The sequence below is a fragment of the Zophobas morio genome, unplaced genomic scaffold (genome assembly GCF_036711695.1).
Source record: "Zophobas morio isolate AGI-343-1 ecotype UQ-CSIRO unplaced genomic scaffold, CSIRO_AGI_Zmor_V1 ptg000031l, whole genome shotgun sequence".
In the NCBI taxonomy this organism is placed as follows: Eukaryota; Metazoa; Arthropoda; class Insecta; order Coleoptera; family Tenebrionidae; genus Zophobas; species Zophobas morio.
The window spans coordinates 7,186,912-7,212,377 of record NW_026972136.1 but is presented as its reverse complement, the minus strand read 5'-3'; the positions used below and the strand labels follow the sequence as shown (position 1 = coordinate 7,212,377).

General features: G+C 34.3%; 1 protein-coding gene across 2 annotated transcripts in view; it reads right to left on the bottom strand.

Annotated features, from left to right (window-relative positions):
* Nucleotides 1-25,466, bottom strand: part of LOC135139556 (arf-GAP with Rho-GAP domain, ANK repeat and PH domain-containing protein 1) — a 41,677-nt gene that overhangs the window by 14,667 nt on the left and 1,544 nt on the right. The window contains exons 3-4 of one of the 2 annotated variants that reach the window (XM_064069845.1): nucleotides 10,981-11,049; nucleotides 9,472-10,087 (exon numbers count right to left, since the gene is read on the bottom strand). In XM_064069845.1, coding sequence (XP_063925915.1) covers nucleotides 9,472-10,087; nucleotides 10,981-11,049 — 685 coding nt within the window. The remainder of the gene's footprint in view (nucleotides 1-9,471; nucleotides 10,088-10,980; nucleotides 11,050-25,466) is intronic. The other variant, XM_064069846.1, reaches the window with a different exon arrangement.

The window sequence follows — 25,466 nt, the reverse complement described above, 5'->3', positions numbered from 1 at the left end:
GACAACAACAAAAAGACCCAAGGAAACAAGTACAAAAGGCAAAAAGACCGGACAGGAAGTCTGAGGTGTAAAGGGACGGGAAGACTGAGAGACAGGACAGAGAGACAAAGAACAAAATGACACAAGAACAGAGGAACAAAATGACAGAGGGACAAAAGAACAGGGACAGAAGGGCCCAGGGACGAAAGGACAGGGATAGAAGGTAGCAGGGACAAGAGGACAGGGACAGAATGACGCAGGGAAAAACGACAGGGACAAAAGGGGAGAAAGAGAGATAGAACGAAGAGGGAGAGAAAGACAGGAACATAAAGACAGTAAGCCATTAAATAGAAAGACAAAAAGACAGAAGAACAGAAAGACAATAGTACAGTAGGGAGGCACAAGGATAGAGAGGCAGAAGGAAACAAAGGCAGGAGTAGAAAGAGAGGAACAGATAGATAGAAGGACAAAAAGACAGAGGAATAGAAAGACAAAAGGAGAAAAACAGAAGACTGACAGGAGAGACAGACGAAAGAAGGAGAGACACACAGACAGAAGGGGAGACAAACCGAAAGAAGGGGAGACAGGTAGAAAGAACGGGAGACAAACAGACAGAAGGGGAGAGAGACAGACAGAAGAGGGGACAGACAGACAGAAGGGGAGACAGACAGACAGAAGGGGAGACAGACAGAATGGGGGAGAAAGACAGAAGGGTTGAAAGACAGAAGGGGTGAAAGACAGAAGGGTTGAAAGACAGAAGGGGTGAAAGACAGAAGGGGTGAAAGACAGGAGGAGGAGAGAAAGACAGAAGGCGAAAAAGACAAGGGGAGAATGATAAAAGGGGGGAAAGACAAGAGGAGAACGACAAAAGGGGGGCAAGACAAGAGGAGAACGACAAAAGGGGGGAAAGACAACAGGAGAACGACAAAAGGGGGGAAAGACAGAAGGGAGCGGAAACACAGAAGGGACAAAGACAGAAGGGGAAAGAAAGAAAGACAGAAGAGGAAAGAAAGAAAGACAGAAGGAGGGAAGACAGAAGGGAGAGGAAAGACAGAAGGGAGAGGAAAGACAGAAGGGGGGAAGACAGAAGGGGGGAAGACAGAAGGGGGAAATACAGAAGAGGGGAAGACAGAGGGGGAAAACAGAAGGGGGAAACAGAAGGAGGAAGACAGAAGAAGGAAGACAGAAGGGGGGAAAACAGAAGTGGGGGATAAACGGAACGGTGGAAAGACAGAAGGAGGTAAAAGACAGAAGGGGGTGAAAGTTAAAAGGAGAGGAAAGGCAGAAGAGTGAAAGACAGAGGGGGAAAGACAGAAGGAGGGAAAGACGAGGAGGGAAAGACAAGGGGGAAAGACAGAAGGAGATAAAAACAGAAAGGCAGAAAGACAGAAGGGGAGACAGACAGAAAGAGGAGAGGCAGACACAGAGAAGGGAAGATAGACAGAAAGAAGGAGAGAGAGAGAGAGAGAGAGAGAGAGAGAGAGAGAGAGAGAGAAGGGGGGACAGGCAGACAGAAGGGGAGGCAAACAGACAGAAGGGGAGACAAAGAGACAGAAGGGGAGACAGACAAAATGGGGGAGAAAGATGAAAGATAGAAGGGTTGAAAGACAGAAGGGGTGAAAGATAGGAGGAGGAGAGAAAGACAGAAGGCAAAAAAGCCAAGGGGAAAACGATAAAAGGGGAGAAAGAAAAGAGGAGAACGATAGAAGGGGGGAAGACAGAGGGGAAACAGAAGGGGGAAGACAGAAGGGGCAAACAGAAGAAGGAAGACGGAAGGGGGGAAAACAGAAGTGGGGTATAGACGGAAGGGGGAAAGACAGAAGGAGGTAAAAGACAGTAGGGGGTAAAAGTCAGAAGAGTAGGAAAGACAGAAGAGTGAAAGACGAGGAGGGAAAGACAGAAGGGGAAGAAACAGAAAGGCAGAAAGACAGAAGGGGAAACAGACAGAGAAGGAGGGACAGACAGAGAGGAGGGACATGCAGACTGAAGGGGCGACAAGCAGACAGAAGGGGCGACAGGCAGACAGAAGGGGATACAAACAGATAGAAGGGAAGATAAACAGACAGACAGAAGGAGAGACAAACAGGCAGACAGAAGTAGGGACAGACAGACAGAAGTAGGGACAGACAGACAGAAGTAGGGACAGACAGACAGAAGGGGAGACAGACAGAATGGGGGCAAAAGACGGAAGGGGTGAAAGACAGAAGGAGAGAAAGACAAAAGGCGAAAAAGACAAGAAATACAGAAGGGGGGAAAGACCTTGGGGCAGACGGAAGGGGGGACGAAGAAGGGGTAAGACAGAAGGGACAAAGACATAAGCGGGGAAGACAGAAGGGGGAAGATAGAAGGGGAAGATAGAAGGGGAAGACAGAAGGGGAAGACAGAAGGGGAAGACAGAAGGGGGGAAAGATAGAAGGGAGGGGAAAGACAGAAGGGGGGAAAGATAGAAGGGAGGGGAAAGACAGAAGGGGACAAAGACAAAAAGGGAAAAAGTCAGAAGGGGAGGAAAGACAGAAAAGGGAAAGACAGAAGGGGGGAAGGATAAGGAAGGAAAGACAAGGAAGGGAAGACAAGGGGGGAAAGACAGAAGTGGGGAAGGACAGAAGTGGGGAAAGACAGAAGCGGGGAAAGACAGAAGCGGGGAAAGACAAGCGGGGAAAGACAGAAGTGGGGAAAGACAGAAGCGGGAAAAACAGAAGCGGGGAAAGACAGAAGCGGGGAAAGACAGAAGTGGGGAAAGACAGAAGACCAGAAAAACAGGGGGATAAAAAGATTGAGGGAGCGAAAGTTGAGATGACAGAAAGACAGAGAGACAGAAAAAAAATAGAGGGACAGGAAGATAAGGGGAACAGAAAAACAGAGGCATAGAAAGACAGAAGGACAGGAAGATAAAAGGCACAGAAAGACAGAAGACAAAGGGGCAGAAAAACAGGGTGACTGAAAAACACAGGCACAGAAAGACAGAGGGACAAAAGACAGAGACACAGCTATAGACAGACTGAAAACGAGATATCTACTTTTTCATACCCATCAGGGATTACGAAACGTCGAGAAAAATAAAATGAAATCAGCCCTTCGCTTACGCAAAATAAATAAAAAATAAAATGAAATCAATAGTTGCGTCGTTATGATGTTGTAACAAACGCACTGAAAACATCATGTTTTGATCAGAGATATGATCTCTAATACATTGATAAATCTACTGAAGTTGTGTAATCGAACATTGTAAGATTTAATTTTGGCGACATTCACAATCAGGTATTTTGATAAGAATTTGCCGCTTTCTTTTGGTTCTTCTTCTCAGACCAATTTTTGTCTTTGTTAGTAAATATTACTGACTTAGAAAGATTATAATCGAAGAACAGTTTATTGTCTGAATCGAACGATACTGTACTGATAGTAGCACAATGAACTGGTAATAACTAATAACAGCACACAATGTTTATCTTAGGTAAGCTGGTGCAATTTAAAAACAGGTTTTAGCAGTATCTTTCAAGTAAGATACAATTTTTATTGTTAACGCGTTGTAAAAGAATTATTTTGATTAATTACAGAATCGTTTTCTTTTGAAAAAAAAGTTAATTTTTTACAACTTGTAAAACAAATGTAGATTTTGTGATATGTTTACATTAAACGTTTATGACGAAACACAAACGTTAAAGCTTGAAACATTTGTATCGAAAATAGTCGATTCACAAATTAGCTGTAATAAAACGTTCAATTACGGTCTCAGTTCCTTCCATTGACAACCTCGCATGTTGTCGCACAATAAGCGATTTTAAATTGTTATCAATTAAAAAATTAAAGACTCCATTCACTACAATAAACAAACTGTACCCAGCAACTTTACGACGACCGTCAACGTTACGCTCGTACCAATTAACAGACCTTCCAAAAAAAAAAATTAGTCCAAGCAAAATGGAGCGACCTAGTATTTCATAAACAAACAAAAAATTTACAACGCAAACAACACGAAAACACGCAATAACTGTCGACGTTGTTATCTTTTCAAAAGGACAATAAAATAACAATTTACTCTACATAAAAATTAGACACCACGCCGCTTCATTTGTCATTTGAGTCACACTCCAAGTGAACAACCGCAGAAACAAAACACGGCTTCTGCAGGGTTTACGGTAATTAGGATGTGACTGTCAAATGGGAATGGATGCGGCGATGTCGTCCAGCGTCGGCTTGACAAGATTCAAAGCCCAGACTAATTCGTTTCCAAAATAAAAATATGTATCTGAAAGAGTTAATTTATTAGTGGTGTTCATCTCTACACCACTGCCACTTGTATACCAAGTACATTGTCTAACAACAAATAAAATAATCTCACTTTAGACTAAATATGTTTTTATGTTTTCAGCAGAATAATTTTGCTGATTAAAACTTAGCTGGCATGGGAAAATCGTCGCACTCATCGGGGCACGGGATTCCCGGACGGGCCAGACCGACCCTGTCGCCGCCGCCAGGATTGTTAGTAAACGTGTCGTTAGTTTAATAAATCTTGACGTACATTTCACAACATTAAGGCCGACGTAAGTAGGCGAAGAAGAAAACACAAGACGGTGCAATGTGATGCATTTATATGTTTTGTTTGTTGTCACGGCAGATATTTGCCTGAGGATCACAGGCTCAAGGACTGCGGTTTCGATTGTATTTACGTTTTCTGTTACTGGAATTATCAGTTTACTCTTTGCGCGAAAAATAAAAGTGTAAAGTTTGTTTTGAAGCTGTAGATACGATTACGTCCCGTGAGAAAGTGGATCTCGAGTGGTTCGAAAGATTGATTCCTGTCGTGGCGGATGTTGAGAGAAAATATCGATTATTGACTCATTTATGGAATTACAGATGATGAGTCACGTTCATTTCACCGATTTACAAAGAAAATTTTTACTTTCAAAAAAATCTAGTTCTAATGTGACCAAAATTAGACAATTAAAGTGGCATTTTTGTAAAAGTCTGAGAACTAATTGCTCGATCGTTATAAGTTGCTAAGTAACTGTAATAATTTGGAGTTTTTAACTACGATTTTTTACAGTTTGCTAAAGCAAATAATGATTAAATATATAGATAAATGTATTAAAAGATTATTAAGGTAAATGCATCAAAAAATTTCCAATTGATATAGATTCTACTGGTTTAAACGGTGCTCACAAAAAAAATTACTCGTTTAGGTAGTGTAAATTAATGAAAAAACATCTGTTTATGAAAAATTTAGTACGAAAACATTTGGATATTCATGTCACTTAAAATTCAACCACAACTCTCGTTTCAGCGTGAAGTTATCAATATTCAATCGATATTGCATGTTATACTAAGAAAAAACTGAAACTGCACGACACTGAATAAATTACAGTCACTTCTTTATTACTACTACTACTTATGATTCTGATATTTCGACAAAATAATGATAATAGTGCAATTCTCATAAAAAGTGAAAAGAGTAGTTCTCAAGTGTCCTTTTTATGTTTATGATAGTTGACAACTTACTACAGTTTCATTACAAAACCATTTTTGCAAAAACACATACCTAGAATTCTCGACTTTTTCACTTTAAATGACAACAACGCTTTGTTGTACATATACACACAACGGTATGTTATTTAGAATTAATTAAGTGAAAGAAAAATCCTTGTTTATAGTATATTAACTTATTTACCGAATTGTATGTTTGTGTTTCGCAATTTTTGTAATATTTACGTTAACGTCAGCCACTCTTTTAAATTCACAATTAAGAAGCTTACTCTATTTACACTTTTTAATAAGTGCGTAATAATTGATTAGATTATTTAGTTTTTAATGATCCTTCAGTTTTTAGATTTTACGATTTCTGAGATTTTCGACTCTTTGCGATTTTATTTTGCAATTTTTCGAGTTTCCAATTTTAAATTTTGTCGATTTTTATATTTTTGGATTTAAAAATTTTTGATTTTTCGGTTTGTAGACATCTTAATTTTTCGTTTTTGCAATTTTCCGGTTTGCAGTGTTTCGAGTTTTCAACTTAAATATTTTTATTTTTCGTTTCTTATTTGTTCTGTTTAAATGTTTTGATTTTTAGAGTTGTCAATTTTTTGTTGCTTTAATCTTTTTCAAGATTTCAAATTAAATATTTGAATTTTTACACTTTTGCAATTTTTTTTATTTTTAATTTTTCAATTTTTCGATTTTTCAGTGTTTGGATTTTTCAATTTTTAAATTGTTCAATTTTTCGATTTAAAATTTGTTTTTGCCTTTTTTCAATTTTTAAGTTTCTTCATTTTATTTTTTATTTTTCGATTTTTCATTTCTACAATTTTTCTTATTTTTGTTTCTTAGATTTTCAATTTCTCTCAATTTTTCGATTTATCATGAAATGTACGGCTTTTCAACTTTGCATTGTTTAATTTTTGATTTCTTCAATTTTTTTCCGATTGTTTTTGTTTAACTTTTCCGAGTTTCCAGATTTGTATTTTTTTGTAATTTCTCGAGTTTTCAATTGCTTCATTCCATATTTAAATTTTTTATTCTTTCATTTTTCAATTTTTCAGTTCTCCGGATTTTCAATTTCCTGATTTCATTTTTCAATTTTTTATTTTTTCAGTTTCTCGATTTGAAATTTTGCGACTTTTCAACTTTGCATTTTTTAATTTTTCGTTTCTTTAATTTTTCGATTTTTCTGTGTTTGGATATTTTATTTTTTGATTTTCCAAAATCGTTTTTCGTTCGTTTCCAAATTTTAATTTTTTTGCAATATCTCGAATTTTCAATTGCTTCATTCCATATTTAAATTTTTTGTTTTTCTATTTTTCGATTTTTCAGTTTTACGCTTTTGCAATTTTTCGTTTTTTCAGTTTTCGAATTTTCCGAATTTTGGATTTTTGTAATTTTTCGATTTAAAATTTTTCCAGTTTTCAACTTTGAATTTTCAGTTTTCTTATTCCGTTTCGTTTCTTCAGTTTTTCGATTTGCAACTTTCAATTTAAATTTTTTTTATTTTTCATTTCTTCAATTTTTCGATTAACAATTTTTCAATTTTTCAACTTTTCAGTTTTTGGATTTTTCGATTTTCAGACTGTTCAATTTTTCGACTTAAAGTTAGTGGATTTTTAATTTTGGATTTGTAGATATTTTAATTCTTCGTTTTTGCCTTTTTTAAATTTTTCTGTATCTTGATTTTATTTTTCGATCTTTCAGTTTCTCATGTCTTAAATTTTTCAATTTTACAATCGCAGGTTCTTGAGTTTTGAACTTGAAAAATTTTTATTTCCTGTTTATTCAATTTTTCAATTTCTTTCAATTTTAGGATTTATAATTTCTCAATAAGAAATTTTTCGACTTTTCAACTTTGCATTTTTTAATTTTTGGTTTCTTCAATTTTTTTCCAATTGTTTTTCGTTTAATTTTTCCGAATTTCCAAATTTATTTTTTGCAATTTCTCGAATTTTGAATTGCTTCATTCCATATTTAATTTTTTTATTTTTTCAGTTTCTCGATTTGCAGTCAATCGAGTTTTCAATTCTTTTAATTTTTCATTTCTTCAATTTTTCGATTTTTCAGCTTTTAGATTTAGATTGTTCTCAACTTTTCGATTTAAAATTTGTGTATTTTTAATTTCCGATTTATAGATACATATTTTAATTTTTCAAGGCAATTCAGTTTTTCAATTTTACAATTTTTCAATCCGCAATTTCATGAGTTTTCAACTTCAAATTTTTTATTTTTCGTTTCTTCAATTTCTTTAAATTTTTCGATTTATAATTACTCAATACGAAATTTTTCGACTTTTCAACTTAAGCATTTTTTAATTTTTGGTGCCTTTAATTTTTCCGTTTTTAGATATTTTATTTTTTGATTTTCTGATTCTTTTTCGTTCGTTCAACTTTTTCGAATTTCCAAATTTAATTTTTTTGCAATTTCTCGAATTTTCAATTCCTCCATTCCATATTCAAATTTTTTGTTTTTCCACTTTTCGATTTTTCAGTTTTACACTTTTGCAATTTTTCGATTTTTCAGTTTTCGAATTTTTCAAATTCTAGATTTTTCAATTTTTTGATTTAAAATATTCATATTTTTAATTTTTCAATTTGTATATATTTTAACTTTTCATTTTGGCAATTTTTCCATTTAAAATTTTTCAATTTGCAATTTTTCGAGTTTTCAACTTTCAGTTTTTTTATTTTTCATTTCTTCAATTTTTTTATTTAAAATTTGTGGACTTTTAATTTTCGATTTGTAGATATTTAAATTTTTCGTTTTTGCCTTTTTTCAATTTTTCAGTATTTTTATTTTATTTTTCTATTTTTCAGTTTTTCACTTTTCCAGTTTTTTTTTAATTTTCTTGAATTTTTCAATTTTTTCAGTTTTCCATTTCCTCAATTTTTCAATTTTACAATTTTTGCGATTTGCAGTTTTTTGAGTTTTAAACTACATATATTTTCTTTTATTTTTCGTTTCTTCAATTTTTCAATTTCCTTCAATTTTTCAATTTTTCTGTTTTTAGATGCCTATTTAATTTTTTGATTTTTCGATTGTTTTTCGTTCGTTCAATTTTTCCTAGTTTTCAAATTTAATTTGTTTTTTGCTTCATTCGATATTTCTTTTGCTTTTTTCGGATTTTCAGTTTTACGCTTTTGCAATTTTTCGATTTTTCAATTTTTGAATTTTTCAAATTGCAGGTTGTTGAAATTTTTCCTTTAAAATTTTTCAATTTGCAATTTTTCGATTTAAAATTTTTCAATTTGCAATTTTTCGAGTTTTCAACTTTCAGTTTTTTTATTTTTCATTTCTTCAATTTTTCGATTTAAAATTTGTGGACTTGTAATTTTCGATTTGTAGATAGTTAAATTTTTCGTTTCTGTCGTGTTTTCAATGTTTCAGTTTTTTTATTTTATTTTTCTATTTTTCAGTTTTTTATTTCTCCAATTTTTGAATTTACAATTTTCGGTTTTTCAGTATTAAAATTTTTATTTTTCAAAAGTTTTTAATTTTTCAAGTTAGATTGTTCAGTTTTTCGATTTTTGAGTTTTGCAGTTTTGCAATTTTTCAAAAAAACTTATACAAACTGAAGTTTTGAATTATTTTTCCTGGCAGACGTTACATTCTTGCACAAACACGATTTTTTCACCTTGCCAAAATTGAAAACTCGTAAATCCGAGCGTTGAAGATTCGAAAAATTCGAGTCGAAAAATTGTAAAAAATGAAAAACTGAAAAATCGAAAAATAAAAGATCGAGAAAGCAATTTTGGTAATTTCTGCACATTTTTTATGACGCCAAACAAATTAAAATCGACAATTTAAAATCTGTGACAATTTTTAAAAAGTGACTTGAAAAATTACAAACATTTTGTTTTAAATTTTATCAATCGTTAGAACTGTGTCGTATTTCCATTAGCTAGCAGTTTTTAATTACTGCATTCCTTCCACATGACTCACATTACACAAAGTCGTCCCAACAACAAAAAACCAAACAAACACACCAACCAAAATCCAAAACAAAACCCCACTTACTTGTACTTGAACTTCGGATCCTGCAGAATCTGCACACTCAAAATGCTCTCCGCCGGAAAATGCTCCTTAATCGAATCGCAAGTATTATCCGAATAACAGATAAAATTGGAATTCTGCAGAATGCACCACCTCCCGCTATACTCCCCGAACAAATCCTCCACCGGCCCGCTCTGCACCTTATACAGCATCCCCTTCTTATGCACGAAGCTCTTCACTTCCAGTTCCGGTCTCTGGACCACCGCGTCCCTATTTTTGATCCCTTTCACCACATCGGGCGCTTTTTCCAGCGCGCCCTTCCACTGCTTCTTCAGCCAGACTCCCAGTTTCTTGGCTTCGGTGGTGTTGTCTTTGGCGACTTCGTTCGACGTGAACCACTGAGTTTTGGGCTTTTCTTTAGGGGTGTTCTGAAGGGGGTGTTGTTCTTCTTCCGGTAAAGAGTCGACGCGGACGGGGGGCGTCGGAGGCGTTATGAATTCTTCGGGCTCGGAATCGTTCGATATGCTCCAATCGTCGAGGGTCTTGCCCACGGAGAGGGTGCCGTACATGTCACCATTGAAGAAGTCCTCGAGGAGTTTGATGTCTTCGGAGGGGAGGGCGGACTGCATTGGTTGTTTTTCTGGAAAATAAGGAAATGGTTACTTTTTTAACCCTCTGGTGATGTTAAAAAATTAATTGCGAAAATTTTAACCAGAAAAAAAGGTTGCTTTAAATTTTGTTTGTTATTTCTTTACAAGACTAGTAAGTCGTCCGATTTCACAAATTTAAATTTAAATTTAACCTCTGAAATAACAACATGTTCGATATACTTAGTTTAATGCCTGCAATTTATAATTTTCAAGTCGTGTTCGAAACTTTCTATGGGAACACAGACTGCAACTCGATTAAGGATGCCGAAGATTAAATTGGAGCAATAGGTCAGGAATGTCGGTAAGTCTATGCACAATCAATCAAAATTCACCTCATGGACCGAAATCACGATCCACACAAAAAATCTGTTTTATTTAGCGCTTTTTTAATCAATGTTATCATTATGTAAACACCTACAAATGAATCAATAAAATTACGAATTACGTAAACAGAAAATAACATGTTTGTTTTACAGTAAAATCTAAAAAACCACTAATTCGAAGTAGTTAGTAACGATTTTAATAACGCATGTTCCACGAAAGATCTACCGTTTGTCACTGAAGCAAACACATGCAACGAAGTACAGGCTGAAGAACAAAATATAGAAGTTGGATGATCGGCCAGAAGATCACAGAAAATAATGCAAATATGATGCTACAAAGTGAAGAAAAGCTCGTATAGGGACTAGAAGATCGATCCGTCTAGGAAACTGTAGATTTTAGTAAAAGATTTTGTGGTAGTTAGACCTGGAATATTTAAATTGCTGATGATGAAAATAATAATGGCATAGAAGCTGAACCCGAATATGGAAGAAAGGAAGAAGCTGTCATTTGAACCATTTTTTGGCAATGAAACGCATAGATACACATCGCTATTACATACCAGATGCATTGAAGAGTGGACTGAAAGTTGTGGTATACTGTCTCTCTGAGTCCCTGGGGGCTGATATTCCTATGAAGAGAACGTTAAAAATTAAGTTTCTTTTTAGGATTGAAAATGAATGTCTTAAAGTGTATTTTTTTATGCGCGATAAAACACGGTGTTGTACTCCCAAAATTTTGGGAAAATAAGACGAGTAAGTTTTTAATGAATCAATAAAATGAAGTGGTCCATTTTTTTTCCACTCTGAATAAAGAATTCTGAAAAACAGACACCCAACAAGACGGACAAAAAGGAGAGAACAGAAGGACAGAATGACAGGACAGAACAATAGAACAGAACGGAAGAACGCAATGCAGGATAGAACAAGGGCAGAATGATAGGACAGAATAGAAAAGGATAGAACGGAAGGACGTAATGACAGAACGAAAAGAGGTAATGACAGAACGGAAGGACGGAATGACAGAACGGAAGGACGGAATGACAGAATGACAGAACCGAAGGACGGAATGACAGAATTATAGAAAAGGGCAAAATGACAGAATTATAGAAAAGGGCAAAATGACAGAATTATAGAAAAGGGCAAAATGACAGAATGACATAACGCAAAGAGAGAATGACAGAACGGAGAATAGAATGACAAGAAAGGGGCCAGAATGACAGGAAAGAGGGCAGATTGACGGGAAAAGATGGCAGAATGACGGGAAAAGACAGCAGATTGACGGGAAAAGACAGCAGATTGATGGGAAAAGATGGGCAAATTGGCAGAAAAGATGGACAGATTGACGGGAAAAGATGGCATATTGACAGGAAAAGATGGGCAGATTGGAAGAAAAGATGGGCAGATTGACAGAAAAGATGGGCAGATTGGCAAAAAAGGACAGATTGACAGCAAACAAGGACGAATCGACAGCAAACAAGGACGGATTGACATCAAAGAAGGACAGATTGACAGTAAACAAGGACAGATTGACATCAAAGAAGGACAGATTGACATCAAAGAAGGACAGATTGACAGCAAACAAGGACATATTGACAGAAAATGAGGGGAGAATGACAATAAAAAAGGGAGAATGACAGGAAAGAAGGCTAGAATAACAGGAATGAAGAGCGAGCACCAAAATGACGGGAACAAAGGGCAGAATGATGGGAAAGGTCAAAATGACATGGAACAACATAATAACATGAAAGAGGGGTAACATGACAGGAAAGAAGGACAAAATGGCAGAAATGACAGGAAAGAAGGGCAGAGTGACAGGAAAGACGGGCAGAGTGACAGGAAAGGACAGAGTGACAGGAAAGAAGAACAGAATGATAGCATAAAGACAGAATGACAGGAAAGGAGAGCAGAGCGAGGACATCTGGCCTAGTATAGCAAAAATCGGGGAGTTCCCTCCCTCTGCATAACTCAAGTACATTGAAGTAGTTGGGTGGCTTGACGAGTAGAGGAGCGGGAAAACTCCCTGATATGGACTTGGGGAAGGTACAATGGATCCAAAGGCGAGGCCTATGTGCCGCCTGGCTACGGTCAACACCCATAATTTAGAATCCAGAATCCAGAGGGCACAGTGACACGGGATGAGGGCACAGTGACGAGAAATGAGGGCAGATTGACGACAAATGTGGACAGATTGACAGAAAAGGAGGGGAGAATGACAAGAAATAAAGGGAGAATGACAAGAAAGATAGGGAGAATGATAGGAAAGAAGAGGAGAAAGACAGGAACGAAGAACAGAATCATGGGAAAGGTCCGAATGACATGAAACAATAGAATGACATGAAGGAGGGTCAATATGACAGGAAAGAAGAACAGAATGTTAGGGGAGAAGGTCAGATGGCTGAACAGAAAAGAAGGACAGAATGGCAGAAGTGACAGAAAAGAAGGACACAATGTCAGGAAAGAAGGGCAGAGTGACAGGAAAGAAGGGCAGAGTGATAGGAAAGAAGGGCAGAGTGATAGGAAAGAAGGGCAGAGTGACAGGAAAGAAGGGCAGAGTGACAGGAAAGAAGGACAGAATGACAGAACAGAACAGAATCACAGAATGTCAAAAGACAGGAATGACAGGAAAGGAGGGCGGAGTGACAGGAAAGGAGGACAGAATGACAGGAAAGGAGGGTAGAGTGACAGGAAAGGAGGGTAAAGTGACAGGAAAGGAGGGTAGAGTGACAGGAAATGAGAGCAGATTGACGGGAAAGAAGGGTGGATTGACAGAAAAGAAGGACAGACTGGCAGAAAAGAAGGGCAGACTGGCAGAAAAGAAAGGCAGACTGGCAGAAAAGAAAGACAGATTGGCAGAAAATGAGGTCAGAATAACAGGAATGAAAAGCGTAGAGAGTTTGACAGGAATGACATGAAACAACAGAATAATATGGACGAGGTGCAATATAACAGGAAAGAAGGGCAGAATTGACAGAAAAGAACGGCAGAGTTGATAGAGAAGAAGGGTAGAATGACAGGGAAGGAGGGTAGAATGGCAGGAAAGAAGGGCAGAGTGGCAGGAAAGAAGGGCAGAGTGGCAGGAAAGAACGGCAGAGTGGCAGGAAAGAACGGCAGAGTGGCAGGAAAGAAGGGCAGAGTGGCAGGAAAGAACGACAGAGTGGCAGGAAAGAAGGGCAGAGTGTCAGGAAAGAAGGGCAGAGTGGCAGGAAAGAAGGGCAGAGTGGCAGGAAAGAAGGGCAGAGTGGCAGGAAAGAAGGGCAGAGTGGCAGGAAAGAAGGGCAGAGTGGCAGGAAAGAAGGGCAGAGTGGCAGAAAAGAAGGGCAGAGTGGCAGAAAAGAAGGGCAGAGTGGCAGGAAAGAAGGGCAGAGTGGCAGGAAAGAAAGGCAGGATGGCAGGAAAGAAGGGCAGGATGGCAGGAAAGAAGGGCAGGATGGCAGGAAAGAAGGGCAGGATGGCAGGAAAGAAGGGCAGGATGATAGGAAAGAAGAGCAGGATGATAAGAAAGACGGGCAGGATGACAGGAAAGAAGGGCAAGATGACAGGAAAGAAGGGCAGGATGACAGGAAGGAGGGGCAGGATGACAGGAAGGAGGGGCAGGATGACAGGAAGGAAGGGCAGAGTGACGGGAAAGAAGGGCAAAATGACAAGAAAGAAGGGCAAAATGACAAGAAAGAAGGGCAAAATGACAAGAAAGAAGGGCAAAATGACAGAAAAGAAGGGTAGAATGATAACATAAAGACAGAACGACAGGACAGAACAGAATAACAGAATGTCAAAAGACAGAAATGACAGGAAATGAGCGCAGAGTGACAGGAAATGAGGGCATATTGACGGAAAAGAAGGACAAATTAACAAAAAATAAGATTGACGGAAAATGAGGGGAAAATGACAGTAAAGGGAGAATGACAGTAAAGGGAGTATGACAGTAAAGGGAGTATGACAGTAAAGGGAGTATGACAGTAAAGGGAGTATGACAGTAAAGGGAGTATGACAATAAAGGGAGTATGACAGTAAAGGGGGAATGACAGTAAATGGAGAATGACAGGAACCAAGGGCGAAGGACAGAATGACAGCAACGAAGAGCAGAATCATGGGAAAGGTCAGAATAACATGAAAGAAGGGCAACATGACAGGAGAGGTCAGAAATGACAGAAAAACAAGATAGAATGACAACATACAGACAGAACGACAGGACAGAACACAATAACAAAATGTCAAAAGACAGAAATGACAGGAAACGAGCGCAGAGTGACAGGAAAGAAGGGCAGATTGACATGAAAGAAGGGCAGATTGACAGGAAAGAAGGGCAGATTGACAGGAAGGAAGGGCATGTTGACAGGAAAGGACATGTTGACAAGAAAGAAGGGCATGTTGACAGGAAAGAAGGGCAGATTCACAGGAAAGAAGGGAATATTAACAGGAAAGAAGGGCATATTGACAGGAAAGAAGGGCAGAATAACAGGAACCAAGGGCGAAGGGCAGAATCATGGGAAAGGTCAGAATAACATGAAAGAGGGGCAACATGGCAGAAGAGGTCAAAAATGATAGAAAAGAAGGGCAGAGGGACAGGAAAGAAGGCCAGTGACAGAAAAGAAGGGCAGAGTGACAGGAAAGAAGGGCAGAGTAACAGGAAAGAAGGGCCGAGTAACAGGAAAGAAGGGCAGAGTGACAGGAAAGAAGGCCAGAGTGACAGGAAAGAAGGGCAGAGTGACAGGAAAGAAGGGCAGAATGACAGGAAAGGGCAGCATGACAGGAAAGAAGATCAAAATGACAGGAAAGGACTCTGTGACAGAAAAGGATAGAATAACAGAACAGAATAGAACCACAGAATGTCAAAAGACGGACAGAAAGGGAGGACAGGACAGATCAAAATCACAGAAGACAACGGTAGAATGACATGACATGACATGACATGACATGACATGACAGAGCAAAATGACAAGACAGAATAGAATGACATGAGAGAACAGAAAGACAGAACAAAACAACATATTGACAGAATATAATGGTAGATTGACAGAAAAGAAGGACAGACGGACAGATAAGCTCAGAATGATAGGACAGAATAAAATGACATGATGGAAGAGAATGACAGGATAGAACAAAATGACAGAACAAAACACATTTATAGAGCAGAACAGAATGCTAGAACAGGGCAGAATGGCAGGACAATACAGAATGGCAGATCAATACAGAATGACAGGACAGAACAGACTGGCTGGACAAAACAAAATGGCAAGACATAATAGAATGAGAGAACGGAAGGACGGCACAAAATGAAAGACTAGGAGGATGTCGTGAGAGGTAAGAATGATGAAACAGAAAGACAAAATGACGGAACGCACAACGGAATGACGGAACGCAAGGACGGAATGACAGAATGTACGGACACAATGACAGAACAGAATAGCGGAACAAAAGGACCACGGACGGATAGAAAGACAGAACGACAGAACAGACAGACAAAACAGGAAAACAGAATGATAAAATGACAGGTTAGAAGGATGGAGGACAGCAACACAGAAGGACATAGGGCAAACGATAGACAGAAAAACAGAACAGACGATAGAAAGACGTCCAGAAAATACAAAAAAATGTGGTGGAAAAATGCACGTCAAAATCTCCACAATTTCGATAATAATTCTGAGATTAAATCGATTTTTTTGAGAAAGCTAAACATGTATACAATGTAACACAATACAGATCTTTATTTTATTTTGAATACTTCGAGAGTTTTCAGATAAGGATCCGAAACTAAAACAATTGTCCCATCAATCAACAAAATTAATTGATCTATTCGGGTTTTTTTAATTCTAAATGAAGAATTCTCAAGTACATTGGTCGATTAATAACCCACACGTCTAGAAAATTATTATCATCAACTTTTTGGAGGAGATAAACAAATAAAATTTGAATAATGATCACCATTACAGCGGCAATCAATTTTGTATTTTCTAATATAAATCTTCAAATTTAAAATCGTCAGACGACAAAAAAACAGACGGCAGAGAAATATCCAGAAAATAAAAAAACTGTGATGGAAAAATGCAATCTTTTGATTTTAAATAATAATTATATTAATAAAAGGCTTAGAATTTAGGCGATTTCTTATCTTTTAAAGAGTCACATAATTCTGAGATCAATTTTTTTTAAATAGGTAATCAGATATTTACAAAAAATAACATAATACTCAAGAGTTTTATTTTATTTTCGATACTTCAAATTTTTATCAAATTTTTCAGGGTCCAAAACTATCCAAAAAATCCAAAATGAGGTGACAATTTACAAAAATGCGAAAATAGCAACAGATGTTACTTTCTAGTCTGAAACCACCTTTCTATGAAGCATTATTTCGAAAATTTACACAAAATTCATGTATTAAAAATGTTTAAGGAATGAAAATTTATCAACCACTTTGAGGGAAAAATGTCCAACCTCCTTATGTGGTGAAAGCAAACCACGGTGACTAACCATATAATCGCATTATTTGAACTACAATTTCCTCAAATAAACAACCACAGTTTGAAAATTTTAAAGCTTTGTAGATTAGTTTTAAAAATCCTTCCATTTTGGTTTTTATAGAAAATTTAAAATTTGCACGACACTGGATTAAGCCGGGTCAGGTCAGTGAAATTGACTTTCTTGGTAACATTTATTTTTTGTCGTTTTTGCTTGTCATTCCGCAAGTTAGCTTCCTCCGGTATTTAAAAATCTCATACCGTTTCTCCTGTTATCACATATCAAATACAAATATTTACACAAATACACCCAACATCCATAAAATTCTCAATTCCTATGTGTACTACGACCACATACACGAACTCCCGCTACCTCAGTACGCGGTGTCCCAAAACCCCAACCATAAATTAACCTGTCATCAGGAAATTGCACATGATCTCAACAACTCGTTATCAGAAAAAACAGACTACCACCTCCCGATCGCAACCATAGTTCAAATATTTAACTATTCCAGTTTGATCTTAAAATAAGACTCAATCGATACTAATGTCTCAAGTACACAACAAACAGTTTCATTGAACTCTCATCATTCAACCTAAACGATTGGATGTTTTCGCACTTGTGCTTATTAGCCAATTGAATTAATTTCACTGTAAAGAAATCTGAGTGGGTTGCACGAATGCAAACGACGCAAATCTTGCAATAACAACGCGTATTTAAAGCACAGAAAATTGCACCATTTATGGCATGTGCGGACTTTTCGCTGATTCGAAAAAAATGTTTACTTTACCAACCATCATTTGTCGGTTTAAGCAGACTAACTTCCTTATGCTGATATCTTTCTGGTCAAAATTTACATTTTGAAGAGGGTAATGCACGGTTAACGCCAGCGAAGTGTGATAAAGGCTAAGTTTAATGGCATGTTTAACGGTAACTAAAGATGGCCATAAAACTACGTTTAATTAATTAATAAAAAAGTTGCCATGTTTTATCGACAACACAATTCACGTGACTTCTTTCAGGAGTTAGTCATTTCTGGTGACATTCGCTTCCCAGAAACAACAAAGCTCCTAACGAGATAAAGAGAACGGAAATTACTCAAGAACAGCGAGATTCAGCTGGTCGTTCCTAATTTAATTTTGTTTGGTGTAATGATACAGTGTGTGAACCGTGAATCATCTTCTTTGTCAAACATCAATAAGTACCAAGTTAATGAAAACAAAGTTCATGTTACAGTTACACATGAAACATTTATTTTCATTGCAACGCAATAACTACCACTTATAAATCACTCGGCCATTTACGGTTCTTTTGTGGGATATTTAATTTAACCTAGATGAGGGCAAAGCAATTGAGAATGGTGGATCGTGGTTCTTTTTTCCGTTGTTCGGAAAAGGAAAAAGCTGATTAGTTGTTTTTTCCATGAGCGAGGCGGATTTCGCTCGTTTATGATTATGGTTTACGTAATTTGCAATATGAAAATTCCTGTGATGCGTTTTCTTTGTGTAGAAATTTTACGTAGCGGAATTGTTTTGCAAAGCTCGACGAAGTGGAAAAGTGTAAAAATTTCCGGTTCGTTTCGTCGAGAAAGCTAACGCAGACCACCCAAAATTATGATTGCAGGTTTTTCTAAGGATCAAATTCCGAAAAAGCAAAATAGTAAATTTCTACTTTTATACATAGTATGTATAGAAAATTCCGAATTTCAGGGCGAATTTTTTGGTGAAGATTTACTTATTTAAAACTGGCTAGAAGTTACATCAGCAGCTATAAAATATTAATCTTAACAACGGCGCTTTCACGATTTCAGATAAATTAGATTAGATCCACTTTTGAAAAATTCGATGAAATGAATCGATTTATAACTAGATAATAAACTTTTAACTTCCCAAGCGTATCGTAATCGAATGCATCTGGGGTTACTTTAATGTTTTTTTGACGTTTCATGACCCCTCCCCAGAGCACGAACAAATAGGGCTCCCGTTTCCATCTGTCTGCTTGTCTGTCTATCTGTGTCAATTTTTATTAGACAAATAATATCCGAAATTACCAGACTGATTGCTGTCAAAATTTTGTATGTGTGTTAGTAATATGCCGATGACAAACGCTAACCAACATTTTTCTGATCATCCCCACCAATAATGAAATGATGTCATCTCCAAATTTTATAAAGTAAATGTTATTTAAATTTTGTAAAATAACACACTACTGCACTTGTGGTTTTGAATCCGTTTTTTTATTTTTCAATTTTTCAGTTTTTCGATTTTTTAATTTTTCGATTTATCTAGATTTCAAAGTTTCAATTTTTCGATTGTTCAATTTTTGGAACTTTTAAGATTTCCAATCTTTCAGTTTTTCAATTATTAATTTTTCGATTTTAGACTATTTCAATTTCTCGATCTTTACATGTTTCGATTTCTCGATGTTTCAATTTTTCGATTTTTCGATTTCATGACATCTCGGTTCCTCGATTTTTCAAGTTTTCGATTTCTCAATTTTTCAACATTTCAAATTTTCCATTTTTCGATTGCTCGATCTTTCGAATTTCGCTTTTTAGGTTTTTATTTTTCAATTTTTCCGTTTTTCGATTTTTCAATTTTTCGATTTATCGATGTTTTGATTTTCCGATTGTTCCGTTTCCCGATTTTTCGATTTTTTAAAATTTTAAATTATTAAATCTTTCAATTATTAATTTTTCCAATTTGGGCCATTTCAATTTCTCCAAGTTTTAATTTTTCAATATTCCAATTTCCCAAATTTTTGAGAACTCAATTTGGGGATATCTCGATTTCTCGTTTTGTTTTAATTTTTCAGGTTTCCGGTTTTTCAACTATATTTCTTAAATTTTACATTACTTATTATTTTCAATTATTCGATTTTTTGATGGATCGATTTCCCGATTTTGATATTTGTTAATGTTTCAAATTGTGGATTTTCAATTTCTCGATTTTTCAAGTTTTCGATTTCCAATTTTTCAACATTTCGATTTTGGAATTTTTTCAGTTTCTGGATTTTTAATTTTTCGATTTCTTAAATTTTAGATTTTTCGATGTCTCAATTTTTCCATGTAGTTTTGGAAAATTTCAATTTTTCGATTTTCAATTTTTCGAATTTTTGATACGTATTTCGATTTCCCGATTTTTCAGTCAATTTTTCCAATTTTTAAATTTTATATTTTTCAAATTTTTTTGTTTCGATTTTTCGACTTCTTGGTTTTAGATTTTTTAATTTTTCTCATTGAAATTTTTGATTTTTCAATTTTTCGGTTTTTTATTTTTTAATTTTTGATTTCTCGGTTTATCGAATTTCAAGATTTTGATTTCTCGATTTTTCAACATTTCAAATCTGGGAATTCAATTTCTTGATTGCACGATCTTTCGAAATCGCTTTTTCGGTTTTCTATTTTTTATTTTTTCAGTTTTCGATATACATATCTTGATTTCGATATTTCGATTTTCCGATTGTTCCTTTCTCGATTTTTTTAAATTTCAAATTAATCAATTTTCAATTCTCGATTTTTCGATTTCTCGATCTATTCATGTTTCGACGTCCCGATGCTTTAATTTTTCAATTTTCCGATTTTTGAGAATTCAGTTTTTTGATTTCTCGTTTTTTGGATTTTTCAGTTTTTCGATTTTTCAACTTTATTTCTTAAATGGTACATTATTCATTATTTTCAATTTTTCGATTTCACAATTTTTTGATGGTTAGATTTTGAAATTTTTTAATGATTAAATTTTTTCGAATTTTCGATTTCTCGATTTTTCAATTTTTCAACATACCAAATTTGGGATTTTTTTCAGTTTCTGGATTTTTCAATTTTTCGGTATTTTAATTTTCCGATTCTTTAAATTCTAGATTTTTCGATTTTTAAATGTTTCGATTTCTCACTCTTTGGATTTTTTGACTTTTCGAATTTCGATTTTTGGAATTTTTCAATCGTCGATTTTTCGATGTCTCAATTTTTCCATGTTTCAGTTTCGGAATTTTTAAATTTTTCGATTCATCAATTTTTTGATAGTTTTTGGATTTTTCAATATTTCGATTTTTAAATTTTAGACTTTCCGATTTTAAATTTTTCGAATTTGATATAAGAAATAAGTATATTTCGATTTCCCCATTCTTCAGTTCTTCCATCTTTTTCTTTGTCAATTTTTTTGTTTCGATTTCTCGATCTTTCGGTTCTTCGACTTCTTGGTTTTTGATTTTTGATTTTTTCAGTTTTTCGATTTTCTGATTGTTCCTTTCCGGATTTTTCGGTTTTTCAGAATTTTCAATTTTTCCATTATTAATTTTTCCAATGTGGGCTATTTCAATTCCTCGATTTCTCGTTTTTCTTTTTGTTTTCTCAGTTTTTCGAATTTTCAACTTTTACAATTTTTGACTGTTCGATTTCGCGATTTTGAATTTTTTAAATGTTTCAATTTTTCGATTTCTGCATTTTTCAAGTTTTCGATTTCTCAATTTTTCAACATTTCAATTTAGGCATTTTTTGTTTCTGGATTTTTCAATTTTTCGATATTTTAAATTTTAGGTTTTTCGATTGTTCACTCTTTTGATTTTTCCAATTTCGATTTTTCGAATTTTTAAATTGTCGATTTGTCAATTTCCCAATTTTTCCATGTTTCAGTTTTGGAATTTCTCAATTTTTCGATATATCACTTTTTCGATAGGTACATATTTCATTTTTTGGATTTTCAATATTTCGATATACTTTTCGATTTTAAATTTTGATATGTATTTCGATTTCCCGATTTTTCAATTCTTCGATCTTTTTATTTGTCAATTATTCCAATTTTTGAAATTTTGTCTTTAAAATTTTTTGTTTCGATTATTGATCTTTCGATTCTTCGACTTCTTGGTTTTAGATTATTGAATTTTTCGATTTTTAAAATTTTTTATATTCAAATTTTTCAGTTTTTCGATTCTTTAGTTTTTCGATTTATCGAGGTTTCGTTGTTTCCATTTTTCGTTTGTTCAATTTTCCAATTTTTCGATTTTTGGAATTTTTAAAATTTGTAATTTTTCAGTTTTCAATTATTAATTTTTCCATTTTGAGCTATTTCAATTTCTCGATGTTTTCGTGTTTCGATTTCTCGATGCTTCAGTTTTCCAATTTCTCGGTTTCTCGATTTTTCAAGTTTTTGATTTCTCAATTTTTCAAAATACCAATTTTGGGATTTTTTCAGCTTCTGAATTTTTCAACTTTTCGGTATTTTAATTTTTCAATTTTTAAAATTCTAGATTTTTCGAATTTTTAAATTGTCAATTTTTCGATGTCTCAATTTTTCCATGTTTCAGTTTTTGGATTTTTTAATATTTCGACTTTTAAATTTTAGACCTTTCGATTCTAAATTTTTCGAATTTTGATATGTATTCCGATTTCCCGATTTTTCAGTTCTTCGATATTTTTCTTTGTCAATTTTTTTTTTGTTTCGATTTCTCGATCTTTCGATTCTTCGTCTTCTTGGTTTTTGATTTTTGATTTTTTCAGTTTTTCGATTTTCTTATTATTCCTTTCCGGATTTTTCGGTTTTTTAGAATTTTAAATTATTCACTTTTTCCATTATTAATTTTTCCAATTTGGGCTATTTCAATTTCTCAATCTTTTCACTTTTGAAAGCTCAATTCGGAGATTTTTTAATTTCTCGATTTCTCGTTTTTCTTTTTGATTTTTCAGTGTTTCGGTTTTTTAACTTCATATCTTAAATTTTACAATATTCATTATATTTAATTTTTTGATTTTACAATTTTTTGATGGTTCGATTTTCCGATTTTGAATTTTTTAATGTTTCAATTTTCCGAATTTTCGATTTCGCAATTTTTCAACATTCCAATTTTGGGATTTTTTTCAGTTTCTGCATTTATCAATTTTTTGGCTTTTCGGATTTCGATTTTTCGAATTTTTAAATTGCCAACTGATCGATGTTTCAATTTTTCCATGTTTCAGTTTTTGGATTTTTCAATATTTCGACTTTTAAATTTTAGACTTTTCGATTTTAAATTTTTCGAATTTTGATATGTATTCCGATTTCCCGATTTTTCAGTTCTTCGATATTTTTCTTTGTCAATTTTTTTTTGTTTCGATTTCTCGATCTTTCGATTCTTCGTCTTCTTGGTTTTTGATTTTTTCAGTTTTTCGATTTTCTTATTATTCCTTTCCGGATTTTTCGGTTTTTCAGAATTTTTAATTATTCACTTTTTCCATTATTAATTTTTCCAATTTGGGCTATTTCAATTTCTCGATCTTTTCACTTTTGAAAGCTCAATTCGGGGATTTTTTAATTTCTCGATTTCTCGTTTTTCTTTTTGATTTTTCAGTGTTTCGGTTTTTTAACTTCATATCTTAAATTTTACAATATTCATTGTATTTAATTTTTCGATTTTACAATTTTTCAACATACCAATTTTGGGATTTTTTCAGCTTCTGGATTTTTCAACTTTTCGGTATTTTAATTTTTCAATTTTTTAAATTCTAGATTTTTCGATTTCTCAGTCCTTCGATTTTGAGTTTTAGAATTTCGATTTTTCGAATTTTTAAATTGTCAACTGATCGATGTCTCAATTTTTCCAAGTTTCAGTTTTGGAATTGTTCATTTTTTCCATTTATCAATTTTTCGATTGTTACGTGTTTCAGCTTTTGGGTTTTTCAGTATTTCGATTTTTAAATTTTAGACTTTTCCATTTTAAATCTTTCGAATTTTTGACATGTATTTCGATCCCCCAATTAAAAATTGGGGGATCGAAATGCAATCGAAAAAATTAAAAATATAGGATTTAAAAAATCCTATATTTTTAATTTTTTTTGGATTTCTCTATCTTTCCATTCTGTGACTTCTTGGGTTTAGATTTTTGAATATGTATTTCAATTTTTAAAATTTTTGATTTTTTAATTTTTCAGTTTTTCGATTTATTGAGATTTCGATGTTTCAATTTTTCGATATTTAAATTTTTCGGTTTTTTAAATTTTCGACTGCTGGACCTTGCGAATTTTCGACTTTTCAATTTTAAAAATGTTTCGCTTTCTCAGTTTGAAATTTTAAATTTGTAATTTAACACAGAAATTATGAACTATCAAGACTTTCCTAATACCAAACGAAAGAGCGTTTTTTTTTTTTTTTAATTGTAATGAGAAAAATATCGGTAACGAAACAAAAATTTAGTAAAGTACGAACCTGACACTGACCTAAATTTAAAAATTAATTATTCATAAGAACCGCATAGAAAAATACAAAACTTCTGACATTTAAATAATAAACGATTGAAAGTAAAATAAAAAAACAAATATTTTGAGTTACACTCATAATAAGTATTTTTAATGGATATTAAGCAACATCAAACGTGACTAGAGAGGCAATTAAGAAAATGCATCTGAAATAAAATTTACTAAATAATGTCTTAAAACGACGTTTTAATGTATTTTTAATAAATAGTGTAAAATAAGAATAACAATACATTTTTCCTGTGTTTCAAACCGCACTAATTCTTGTTCACTTCAGCGTAGCAACAACCTTAAGCATTTACTCGACAGAAAAGTGAAAATCTTGCATAACCAATTATAAAACCTATTCACCATTTTTAAGGCCTGCCTTTTAACATTTGAGTTTTCTAATCTACCCAATGACACACATATTGAATATTCAACGTCCATCTTCTTCAAAATTCAGTGATTCAGGTCGCCGTAGTCCGAAACTCATTAACTCATTAACAACATACACATTATTCGGCTAAAATAAATTTCAGGTAGACACGATGACTCACTTCCACAAGTGAAACAAAAATCAGGTTCAACATGAAAAAAACGCGGATTGTAACGACAACAAATTTTAATTTGACCATAAAATGAAACAATGGTAATTTACAATGATAAGTGACAACTCTTAATGCTGTGATAACATTGTCTAGATAACTGAGCTTGTGAGGAAATTAATGGCAATTCTACAACGCATTTCTTGTTTTCTGGTTTCAAGTACGAAAATTCGCTGTGGGAAGCGAATTATTAGAGATAATATGTTTTAAATCGACAACAAACACAGCTTAAGTTGTGTTTTCTGTACTCGTTATTCTGTGTAATCATACTAAAGTTGTGAAATTTTTTTCTGAGAAAGGGGATTCACAGAAGCTATATATAGTAAGAGCAGTTAATCATTTTATATTATGATAACCAAAGATGTTTGGCATCTGATGATCGATGTAGTCACACCCTTAAGTTTGCGCAATTTTTTATCTCACCTCTTTAGTACTATTTCGTAATTTTTTATATTCACGTAATCCATATAATCTAGAAGCAACAAAACCCAGAGACTGCAGACTCAAACGAATTTACTGAACTCCTTAAAATACTGTAATTGCATTATACACAAAATTAAGGAGACAAATTGCTGGCTAATTGGAGGTTAAAAAATATAAACTTATCTACGACAAAATTTCGTCGTTTCTGAAACGCGAACAACGCAAAAAACAATGCGTTTTAAGTTTTTGTAATTTTCTGATGACGTCATCAAGTTTTGGAGGGGATAAATACGCAAAGTTTGGCAACGGTGATGATCGTGGCTGGTAAAATCAAAACACACAAGTGTCACCTGTCAAC